The 12,100-nt window shown below is 39.0% G+C and overlaps 1 protein-coding gene across 4 annotated transcripts in view; it reads left to right on the top strand.

Moving 5' to 3' along the window:
* The window catches only part of TNRC6C (trinucleotide repeat containing adaptor 6C), a 100,979-nt gene that overhangs the window by 67,078 nt on the left and 21,801 nt on the right, over nt 1–12,100 (top strand). For all 4 annotated transcript variants that reach the window (XM_074160151.1, XM_074160152.1, XM_074160154.1 and 1 more), the window contains 6 exons: nt 112–117; nt 6,605–6,814; nt 8,048–8,214; nt 9,436–9,516; nt 10,143–10,200; nt 10,406–10,551. In XM_074160151.1, the coding sequence (XP_074016252.1) occupies nt 112–117; nt 6,605–6,814; nt 8,048–8,214; nt 9,436–9,516; nt 10,143–10,200; nt 10,406–10,551 (668 nt within the window). The remainder of the gene's footprint in view (nt 1–111; nt 118–6,604; nt 6,815–8,047; nt 8,215–9,435; nt 9,517–10,142; nt 10,201–10,405; nt 10,552–12,100) is intronic.

Genomic DNA, 12,100 nt, shown 5'->3' with positions numbered 1-12,100 from the left:
TAACCATGTTTTTTTCCAAGTGGGGTTTGTTCTACTTCTCCTATTTCCATCATTTTTCTCTTTGATATTGTGAAAGAATTCAAACTTACTGTAACATCTGTGTAAAAATAGTCTCTTGTTCCCTACTCTGGTCTAATATTTTAACAGTTGAGAGTATTTATTTTAATAAAATAGCATGTGCTTCAGCAGGAGAAATCTTTAAATAGGTTTGTACTTGATCAGTCCGATGTGTTTACCTTAAACTTACTTCACCCATATTTAAAACTTTGTCCATGAGCCTGACAATTCAAATTTCTGAATTGTAGTGGAGATATCATGAAAGTGGGGTTTGGTTTGGTTTTGGGGTGGGGTTTAGGGTTATGGGGTGGGGTTTTTTTCCCATTAAGCTGATTTTTGAGTCATTACATCGGTGCTGTTCATATACAGCAGTGTATTGTTAATGCTATTCAAATAATCTAACACTTTGCAGAGGAGAACTTACTGGTTTTGTATGGTTTTGCTTTTGAAAATGGAATTTAAAAACTGATGTTAACCTACAGTGATTCCTCTGGAGAACAGACGGTAGCAAAGGAAGGGTCTCTTTGAAGTAAGAAGAACTGCTTATTTATTTGTGACCATCCGCTCAAGCTACCACACAGCCAGGTTAAAATGACAGTACTGTGCCTCTTGCAAAAATGTTCATTAGAAAGATTCTGAGATACTAAAGCAAAAACAACTCTCAGAATATAAGACAGCATGCGAGAAGGAGGATAAATTGAGTAACAGTGAAGATGATTTAAAATACAGTTCTGATGTTAAAATTCCGATCAAGTTATCGAGAGAGTAAGTTAGGTCTTCTGTTTGTATTTTTGCTTACATACCCTTACAGTTGTGTACATAGGTACAGATAGAAAGGCCATACATGGAAATACTGTGAAGGATTACTGTCTAATCTGGGAGCAGCTCCCTGCGTCTTTGTGTTATGCCCACCTTTACTTTTGACCGGTCTTGTGCTAGCGCAATTTAAAAGGACGTTATTAGTTTCCCCATTCAAAGTGCAGAAGACCTATTTTTAACATTGCCTGTAGCACATAGTGCTGTACAGCCAGGTCCTGTTGGTCTTTGTGGAAATCTGCACAGACTTCAAATTTAACATCAACAAATCATGTCCCATCTGGGACAGCTAAAAGATGAGACGTGAGTAATGAGCAGCTTTCCTGCCACACAGACATGCAGTTTGTTGTGCTGTTTATCCTTATTTTTTCCTACTCTAATTCCCCATCCCACTGGCTCTGCATTTCCAACCTGTACACTAAAGGAGACAAGAATCCTGTAGCCAGGGGACTTCTGTCATCCAACAACCGTTTTCCATGTACAGTATTTCCACGCAAAACATGATTGTGTAATTAAAGGTTGTGCTGTAGGGCCCAGGTTAAGTGCACATCTCAAATCTTCCAACACTTGAACTAAGTAGTTACCACTGGCATTTTGTCCCCTGCACGGGTCATGACGTGCTTTGCCAGTGGGATTTATCATTCCCGGTTATTCAGGGAATATCATGAATAAGGAGCCCTGGATTCTATTCCTTTACTAGTGGGAAGTCTGGCATTGCTGTAATATGGCACAGTCAGGCATCCTGAAAGCAAAGAAATAGATTTGAATTTTGCTGTACAGCACTAGCTAACAGTTCTCAAAGGAGCAGCAGTCCCTTCTGGGTTTTAAGTTTATAGTATATTAGTTAAGAAATGGAGGCCAAGTTACAGGCTTGTTACTCAAGTTGTCACCCATCCCCAGAAGTTCTCAAAATTCTTTGACTACAGAACTTCAGCCTATTGATGGGAAGCAGATGTTGGTACATGCTTGATGAAAATGCATAAGGCTCTGAGGAGTTTCTTTTTCTATTGGGGGGGAAAAAAGGGAGAAAGATAAGGTGATAAATGTAGTCCTTCCTCGTTATAGGAGCTTGCTCCCAAACTGCTGGTGAGTTTTTTAGAAAGAGGAGCAGAAACCTAGTGGGTTTGATTTAGATTCAATTTTTATCTAAATTACTTGTGTACTTGTGTATCTAAATTACTAGCACTTTTAACTCTTGCAACTTTGATACAAGGGGAATAAGAAGTGAGAAAAGGTTTTGCAGACAGGGATGATGAAAAGAGAGATTTCTGGATCCCAGCCAGCACCAGATCCTTCTCCAAGGGCTGAGGAGTGGGCTCAGTGCTTTCCTGTTCCCAGTGGGTAGGTGGAGACTGGTGGGGTTCTCCAGCTGAGAAAAGAAACAACAAAAGAAAATGCAGGCTTCCCTATGGAGATTTTTAAGTCAAAAATTAAGGTCTTTGTGGTTCGTAGAGAGTCAGGAGCTTAAAAAGTCTGAACTGGTTCTAAATTCTGAAAGTTCTGAACATCTCTGTTCCTTTTATAATCCAGTGCCATTGTCTCAGTGGCGACTTCTGTATCATTCGTAGCATGTAATTTATGAGAAACAGTGCGTGCAAGTCATGCGTTTTACTTACTTTGAGCGTTCATCAGAATGGATTTGAAACCAGATCAGTATTGGGCTCCTTTAGGATGCTCATATAAAAACCCAAAATCCTGTTGTGGGTGCTCAGCCATGGAGACAGCCCAGTGACACTGAGAAACCTGCCCTCGATTTCCACACAAAGGGGATCTCATTGCTGAAAGCCAAATAAATAAGAGCTTCCCTAATGCTGAGCAGTATAAGAAGGCACGGAACTCCACTGCGTGGACTGGAAACCTTTCAGACAACAAAGACTTGAAAGGTTAAGGGTTACAGGTGACTCTTAAAAAATAGAAATAAATTTTATATATATATGTATATAAACCCCCTTCCCTTTTACACCTCCCCCTAGTTTATTTATTTTCTATTATTAGCAGACTGACTAGTGACTATTTAGTAAACAATCTCTTTTCTACCTAATTTCTTCCTTTTTTATCTACATAAGGTCCTAATATCTTGGTTTGCCTGTATTGTAGTTGTATGCTCTGGTATTTATCACAGACCAGACAACTTCAAGGCAAACAATTTCTGCCATCCAAATGGCTATAGGGTTATTTTGAGGGAAAACAACTGCATCCTGCCACAGCTTAGTTAACATTTCACTTTCCCTTGAGGATTTCCTGTTGGCTGAGGCCCAACGTTAATTATGTTTTTATTTCTCTAAAACAAAGCTCTGCCAATGTGTCCATGTTTATTACTCACTGTGATCTTTTTGTTTCTTGCAATTCTAAGTGTGTTTAAAAACTCCAGTATTAAAGCCTCACTTTCTTGCCAAAGGACCCTTTAACGGAGCTTATTCTGTTGCAAAACAACATTCCTGCAGATCTGGGTGTTTTTAAGGCACAGAGCTTTTTTTCAGGGAAACCTCTATGCATATTATTTTCATAAAGAAAACAGTAAGTTCTCTCTGAACAGAATTTTTTAAAATTTTAGGCAGGTTCAGATTTTGAGACCACTGTGAAGGTGTTTTTCTTCCAAACCGCTGTGTGAAGGAACTTAAAAGTAGCTTCTTGCTTTCATTCAACCCGCTGTAACGCCGTTTGTGAGCTGCCTTTACTGGGAGGTAAATGCTAGTACTGGAGAGCATCATTCCACCTGGGTCTGTTTCAAATATGAAGCATACTGGGTTATTTTAAAAATGGAGGAAAAACCTTGTTTCAAAAAGAGAGTCCTTTGGAGAATACAAAGTCGTCTTCTTTCACCTGCAGAATATTGCATCGTTCATTCAAAAATGTAACTTCATTCACCGTTTAGGTTTGTAAAACAGAATCACATGGAGTCATAAAAAGGTAGCACAGAGATAATGACAAAGAGGGGAAAACGGGTTCGTAATTGAGAAGTACTCTGGAATTTACATAGAGATTAATTTTTGCACTGCACTAGTGATTTTGCGGGCGGCCATCAGGTTTTATTTACAAATTTCCTGCACTTAATTTGATCTGTTAAGATAGTTTTGAAAACTTTCAGTTCATGCATTTTGTTTGTTTCTATGTGCTTGCAAGTATTATCTTCTAGTAAAGGCCGGCTCCCTCATTATTTGTAATCCCGTATTATTTACTGCTCAGCGCATTTAAAGCACTTAACTCAAAATAACTTTGGACACATCTGTGGTCTTTAATCAATGTTGAATTTATAGCAAAGAGCAACAGAAGGACCAGCTCTTCGGAGTTTTCTTTCTACAATCTACCACACTTTGCCTTTTCGATATACGAATTGTGTTTTAAGGTTGATGTCATAAATGAAATTATTTAGTTTTCAGTATAGGTTGCATGAACTCAGGGCAGTATTAGTATTCCGCACTCTCTCGAGCTGTATTTGTATTCTGGTTGGTGCTTTAGAGAATTTTTGTTTTCTTTTTCATTTGCCTGCAGTTAATCTTTTTCAGATGCCAATATGATTAAATACATGCAGTTGCCTTGTAAGGTTCCTCCTGAGTAGTGAGGCAGAAATTCAAGTAAAGCAATTCCTTAAATAAAGTTGGCTTAAAGATACAAGCAGAAAGCTTGAATAAATATTTTAGGTGCAACACCAAGGAAGTTTTTGTGTTGAGTAGAGGTTTGTTTCTTTACATACGTGTGTGAATTTTTCTTCTGTACACACTTTAAAATAGCCAGAAATTTAAGATTAATTGATTGAGCTTAGAACACAGTACTTTTGTTTAAAATGGAAGTCAATTTAATAAAACAGAAATTTGGGCTTGTTTCAGCTGTACGTTTTAAAACACAATGAATTTTGCTGGTAGTGAAGGAGCTTTATTAAGCTACGAGTTCCTGAACATGTAGGCTTTGTTTGGATATGTTTTATGTCATATACGCTTTAATCAGTATCTGAGAGAACTGCAGTTGCTTTAAGAAATAGAGCCTAAAATAAATATGTAATACAGTAACACTGGAGTGGGGGACAGATACGAGCCCGTGTATTTGAAAGGAATTTTTTTCTCAGGTGGCCAGTGCTGGAGTCACTGTCGGCCACGTATGTTGCCTGCAGATTCTAGTAACAGAAGTTCTGTTGAAATCATTAAGTTCTGCGGAGATGTCTAGCAAAAACTCTGCTAGATTTGTTCAGAGTTACACTATTGCCTTCTTAGTTTAATGTATTTCAGGGTACTCTTAAATAAAGTTACTTTGTGGCAACTTCCTTGCCATTTTCTACCTGCTGTAGGTGTCGGTTTGTGCAGAAAACATTACATTTCTGCCCTTTGAAACCTTTCCAGAGTATTTTTACAGATAGCACAGGAGAGCAAAAAAAGGAATAGTGCAGCAGCAAAGTAGGCATCTAGTCTTTAAATTATGAACATCTGTTAGAAACAGTAATGATAGACTTTTTTGGGTAATAGCAAACCCAGGTTTCTTTCTTACCAGATCTGTTTCCATGTTGTGAGCTGGTAGAGGTTACAGATTTGACAACGCAATGGTTGATGAGAGTGAAGTACCCATACTTAATCTCCAATGAAAAGAGGGCAGGTTCTTGAATTAGCATCCTAATGAACAGTGGAAGTTATAAGCACACTGAATTCTGCAATACTTTCTGAGATCTCGGCTGTCATGTAATACAATGTTTTTTGTGATAATTGTAGAAAACCTGTTAATATTGGTTATGTGTAAAAACTCTGTTTTCTTGCCTGTTGTGTGCCTGGCTCTTTAGTATACTTCTAAAAAGTACTTTGAATTTCATCTATGATCCAAAAAAAGATAACTTAGGAGGGTATGGTCATTTTAAATTCCATCAAGGCTTTTGCTGTGTTGGTCAGTGTTGCTCTATGGCTGTTCCTGGCGCATTTGATTTCAGTGCTAAAATCGGTGTCATATGGATTTAAGCGCATTACGTTCAAGCCAAGCCAGACTAAGGCAGTTTCTTTATAGTAGCTCACGTTTTTCGTTGAGTTAAAAAAATACTCTGAAGGAAAACAGTGACTTCTGCTACTGTTCCTTATGTTTTGACTATAGATTCTAATTGTAATCTCGTCTAGTTGTCTTTAAAAATCACATTTATTACACTGTAGAGACTTGGTGATGAAGGGGTACGTAGAGAGCGCAGTCAACCATGAGCTGTAATAAAAGCTTTAAGGAAAGCATGCAACAGCATATATGATCTATGTTCAAAGTGGTAACAAACAAATACCATCTTACCCATAGGGCATGAGAAAAGAGATTTGATAATTTGTAAATGGTTCAAAGGAATTAAAATAGCTGGAAATGTGTCAGAGTAGCAAGGCTCGGCTCAGATTTGGGTCGCGGTCTCTTGGATGCTCACACCACTCTGTGAGTGCTCCCTGAGCCCTTTCTGCTCTGCTCCGAGAGGTGGCATCGGAAGGAACTGCTCCCGTGGGACCAGGACTGATGCTCTCGGGGCAGCCTGACTGCTCCTGGCTACGTTGGGAAATACTCTTTCTGTCTTGACAACTTGGCAGTAGTGTTCAATTAAGAAAAAGACTTTTAAGACCAGATCAAAGGGATTTTTAAAATATGCTTAATTAGAGTCACTGTGTCTACTTACTGGTTCAGGCATGCTCTCTCCAGACAGAGACCTTAATACAATGTCCATCTTTGAAATCATCAACAAAAGAAACCTTTCCTCTCATCACTTCTTCTCTCCTTCCCCTTGCTCCAGCAGGCTGGGGAGAAATGCCTACTGTCCACACAAAGACCGAAGCTTCTTGGGGAGAGCCGTCCTCCCCTTCTGCTGCAGTTGATAATGGCACTTCAGCGTGGGGGAAGCCCCCCAGCAGTGGTACAGGGTGGGGAGAGAATCCTGCCGAGGCGGCAGGGACATATGGAAGAACAAACGCTCCAGCTGCTGCCCCAGCACTGTGCAAACCAGGTACGTGTGTGGATGTCGCTGTCATAAAAGGTTGGAGGAAAAAGGCAAAGTGTGTTTGATCCTGCCTGTATTTTTAAACAGTGTTACTTCTCTTTTTCTGTGCATTTAAATCTTAATAATTTCTTTTTAAAAACTCTCCACTAGCCATCTCCAAACATTGATATTCCAGGTACAAAATTAATACAAAAATATGAATATAGTGCATTGATCCAGTAAATTTAAAGGTATTCCTTACAGCATTTTTGTGTACTTTGACATCAGTATAGTATAAATTGTGGAGATGCAGGAAACTTATATAAAACTGCAGAAGAAAGTGAAACAGTACTTAACCTGGCTGCCTAAAGGAAACCTGTATTGGGATGAAAAGCAACTGAGCTCAATCAGTATAGGATTGATTTTGGTAGGAAAAGAAACGCTTGAGATTAACTGTCATAACTTCTCTATTCTGTTAAACTGAGGGAATGGGTACCTTCTTCAGCTCTTCAGACTGTTCACAGGTTCAGGAACATCCTCAGCTATTTACTGTTTCACAATTCCTAACTAATGTTATTTGATAAAAATCCTCCATCTCTAAATGCCGTGGTGGCTACAGGGCTTGTGTTAGACTTCTGCTTTGGCTGTGGTAGTCTTTAAGCTTCACTCCCGCAAAATGCCCTACTGAGAGCTACATAGAAAGCCCAGAAAACCTAAACACAGGAGCGAGAGATCTGAAAATGAGTCATCTTGGCTTTAAACAGAGTAAACAAAATAAAATGGAATGAGGTGGCACAACCTCATCACTTCATGCAAAGTGCTCCCTGCAGCCCACGTGCTCCTTTCGGATCCAGTTCTTTTGAGATGGGAATGAGTTTCTGACCGTTAGTTTGTTTTTGGTTTTCTTCAGCAGAAGAATGTGGCGGCTAAAATGGTGAGATTCATTGAAAGCAAAATAGCACTTACCAAGTGTGTGGTCATACTTTTGGTTCCTTGTTCCTAGGAGACTGGAACAACCATGACCATAGATCTTACTTGTTCAGGCAAAAGCAAGACTTGCTGTTGCTGGACTTTCTCTTCTAGAAAGTATTTAGAGAACTTTTCTTTTTTGCTAGCTTCAAAGGAGGACTCCTTATCATTTAATGGCATTTAAGCTGGTTGTTGAACTTGTGTATCGGTTGAAAACACTCCAATGTTAGCATACTGGCCTAAAAGGAAATCAAATCTGATCTTAATTTTCCCTCTTGCCTTTCCCTCCAGCTTCAAAATCTATGCAAGAAGGCTGGGGCAGTGGTGGGGATGAAGTGAATCTCAGTACTAGTCAGTGGGAAGATGAAGAAGGAGATATGTGGAATAATACTGCTTCACAAGAGAGCAGCTCCTCCTGTAATTCCTGGGGGAACGCCCCGAAGAAAGGACTTCAAAAGGTAAGACAAAAATAAAGATACTTTCTAGAAAAGTGTGGAATTAGTGTAACATTTCTAGAATAAGTTGTCACAAGTTTTGTGTTGCATTATGCCTGAACTCTTAAATTAGACCTCTGACGCCTGAACACAAACACAGGTTGCCACTACAGTGGTGCAAGTACAGCCTACCTGCTCACAGGGGAAAGTGGGAGATCCTTGATTTTAAGCATTTCAGATGCTTTGGGAGGTTTTGTTGTTGTTGCTTTTGTTTTCTCTGAGTTTTATAAGCTTCCATATATTCTGAAGAAATGATAATGTATTAACAGAAACAGAAAAAGCGTTAAGGGGGCTTTCGTACACTTTCTGTTGTGGTAGAAAAGCAAACAGTAGTTTGTGATGAAGCGGTTCAGCAAAAAATATCTATTTCCTATTTGTGAGGAACAAATAGATAATTTTAAGGTCTGTACTGGTATGAGAACAAAGCAAATTTGTATTAATGCCGCACTCAACCGATAATATAGACAATTATGTTACGAAGTTTTCCATTGCACAGTCTTTGTTTCAGGACAAGGCCAGGCTGTTACTTAAAGGAATTGGGAATGCATTTAGCCAGTTTGTTTGTTATTCCATTAGCCAACAGTTAGGCCGGTGATTTGATCAAGTATGGTTGTTTCTTGTACTGTCCGCAGCCCAAAACAAATCCACGCTTGTCCCTTGGTACTTTCTGGAGAACTGAAAGGAAGAGACTTCTTAAGGATTTTGTGATAGAAAAGCTGCACAGAGATCTTTTAAAGGTGTTTATCTAGACGCTCTTGTTTGTTTTTAAGAAAATACACTGAGTAACATTCTTAACTTCAAGGTTGCAAACTCATTTTTGGGAATGTTTTTCAGGAAGTGTTGTACTATTTCAGAATCTTTGATTTCATTATGTTTTCCTGCCAAGGATTAAAATGAAATACTTTAATTCAAAGGTGGCTTTAATTCAGTGGTCGGCAAATCAAATACTAAATAGTACACTGAACACCTATTCAGCTGAGATAAAATTTGTACACTTTCTGGGGGAAGAAAATCGTAGTTTCGTTGTTCGGAGGGTTCTTCAATCCTTTCTAAATTAATGTACTAATACATCTTTCAGTAGCATGTGTTATTAATATGAAAAACTTACCACGTCTTTTATGTACATCTCACTAGTATGAATGTGGGAACCAGACCGTTAATGGAATCTCCCGTTTATTTACTAAGGGCATGAAGACATCTAGCAAGCAAGATGAGGCCTGGATCATGAACCGTCTGATAAAACAGCTCACAGACATGGGCTTCCCTGTGAGTAGTGTTCACAGCTGCCACCCCTGGGGCTCAGCTTGCGTAGCTTCTGGTTCTGACTCTTGGTGTTTCAGACTGTAGCTACGACAAAAGTCTTCAGCCACTTCTTCAGGCTGGGAAGTAGTTCTGTTACCTGCATTTAGACATTTACTCTAATTTCAGAAATCTACCATGAGCTATTAGAGTGGTGAGGTTACTTGAAGATATACTTTGTGTGATGACATTTATAGACCTTTTGAAGTTCAGCATTTTATAACAGTAGGTGTTACTTTGAACTTCAGTAAGAATTCCACTCCTGTTCCCCTTTATACATGTGAAATTACAGTATAGCTGGTTTTTTTAGAGAAAGGCATATCATAGTGATATTTAAGTTGTCCATAGAAAACAGGAAGAAGTTCAAATAGAAAAGTATGATTTGACTTCGTAGAACTGGTACTGACTTGACAAACTGAAACTGAATTGTTGCGGGAATTGGTAAAAGCAGAAAAAAAATGTGTGTAGACATTATTTGTGCTGTTAAGTAAATATTAAATCTAATGTTTGAGACATACCTGATCTCTCAGTTTGCTTTGAGACCATATAAGCAAGATCACCTTTTCTCTTAATGTGATCTGTGTTTTTGGCAGAGAGAGCCAGCGGAAGAGGCCTTGAAGAGCAACAATATGAATCTCGATCAGGCCATGAGTAAGTATCTGTGTAACTAATTTATTTTTTTCTTTAAAACAATGCAGGAGCCATTCATGATTCTGAGAGTTTGATCTCATCCAAATATATTTGATAATATTTATTTTCTTGCTTTTGTAAGTAAGGCCTACTTCTCTGAACTACTGTTGGCAAATTCACTGTCTTTGCGTCACCTTTTTCAATGTATTCCTCCTTTTCTCTGAAGGTGCTCTGCTGGAAAAGAAGGTGGAAATGGACAAGCGTGGAATGGGAGTGACCGACTATAATGGAATGGTCACCAAACCCCTTGGCTGCCGCCCACCACCAATCTCCAAAGAGTCTTCCATGGACCGCCCCACCTTCCTTGACAAGGTAAATTTAGAAAGACGAATGTTATTTACAAGTCAAAACTTACACAGTATAGAAATATTGATGATTTCCACTTGCTGTTTAGAAAGCTGCAGAGAGAAATGTGATAGATAATTACATATTGCTTTATTCTTTTTCTTCTCTTTTGTAATCTTGTGGGGAATTTAGTCCTTGTGGAGAGGACCAACGATTTGATTCCCACATAGAAATAAACAATGGTCATCCCCAGTGTTACACTTGAAAAGAAAACTTACTTAAGGAACCAGTAGTGCAATGGAACTAGAAACGGGGAAAACAAAGAAATGCAGCAGAGAAAGCCCTTTGGCTCTGTAAGAGTCCAGAGAATCAGTAACCAAAAATTGAGCTCCTAATTCCTGTTTTAGTTTTGAGCTCCTGATAGATTTGTAGAAGTTCAGTACTTAAATAGGAATGGGGAGCTGAGGTATTTTTGTTAAGTCAAAGAGCAGACGTGCACAGTCATAAATAGCCTCTCCGATGAGCTTCCTTTCTGTGATCACGTATGACAAATTTTCCTGGACCATTTAATGACTGAGGAGAAGGCTCCAGAAGTTCCTGGTGTCCAAGATTCAAAGGGCCTAAAGGAAAGGATGTAGGGGAAAGTGCAGCCAGATCTTCAGTAGGACATGAGATTTACAACCTGACAGAAAGTCCTACAGAGAGACCCACCAAATCACATCAGGATCGCCCCGAAAATATTACGGAAAGAACAATCTCCGGTGCCATTCTGTATTTCACAGATTATTTGAAATGTTCATAAAGATGAGTGGTAGTGGTTTCTGAATGCAGAAATCTGTGCTTTTCACAAACTGCGCTGAAACCAATTCATTTTACATAAGCTGTTTACAGGCTGCGAGACAGTAACGATATCTGGTCTTGTTAACACAGACTGTATTAAAAACTTCACTGACCCTGAATAACGATTGTCTTTCCGGTCCTTCACCCTGTGTTTTCTTATAGTCTTAACTGTAGCGCAATCCTTAAAGTTCTGGTTTGTGTTGTGACAGGTTCCCAGGTGTTGCGCTAAGAGAATTAAGTGTGGTGCTATGCTGGGACATCTGATAAATACTGACCTTTCAATGACAACTATTACTATTGCTGCTGTCACCACAGTCTAAACAGTATGCTGTTTTAGTGCTGGGATGCTGTAAACTGTAAACAAGTTAGTTTGATTAAACACAAATGCATCTTGCGTAATTATGAGTTATTTATATTAACAAGGAAAAATTAGCATCGATATATAATTTGCTTTGGAGGGTCCTTACATGCCAAAAGGTTTTGTAGTGGTTCAGATGCTGCCACGGTGCTGTGTAATGTAGTTCATGGGAGTTTATAAAGATTATATATATTAGAAAGCTGCTTTTCTGCTTTTAGGGAACGATAATGTTTGTTGTTTCTGGGTTCCCTACTTCTATCAGAATGATGTGGTGTCCATTATGTTGTTGTTCCCTAAACCAGACTAATCCGATTGTGTGTTTCCTACAATGTAAGGCTCAACCTGGCTCCTCTTCCTTCTTTTTCTCTTCCTGCCGTG

The sequence above is a fragment of the Numenius arquata genome, chromosome 17 (assembly GCF_964106895.1).
Source record: "Numenius arquata chromosome 17, bNumArq3.hap1.1, whole genome shotgun sequence".
Classification (NCBI taxonomy): domain Eukaryota; kingdom Metazoa; phylum Chordata; class Aves; order Charadriiformes; family Scolopacidae; genus Numenius; species Numenius arquata.
The sequence above is the reverse complement of the archived record's forward strand: the minus strand, read 5'-3'. Positions and strand labels throughout refer to the sequence as shown.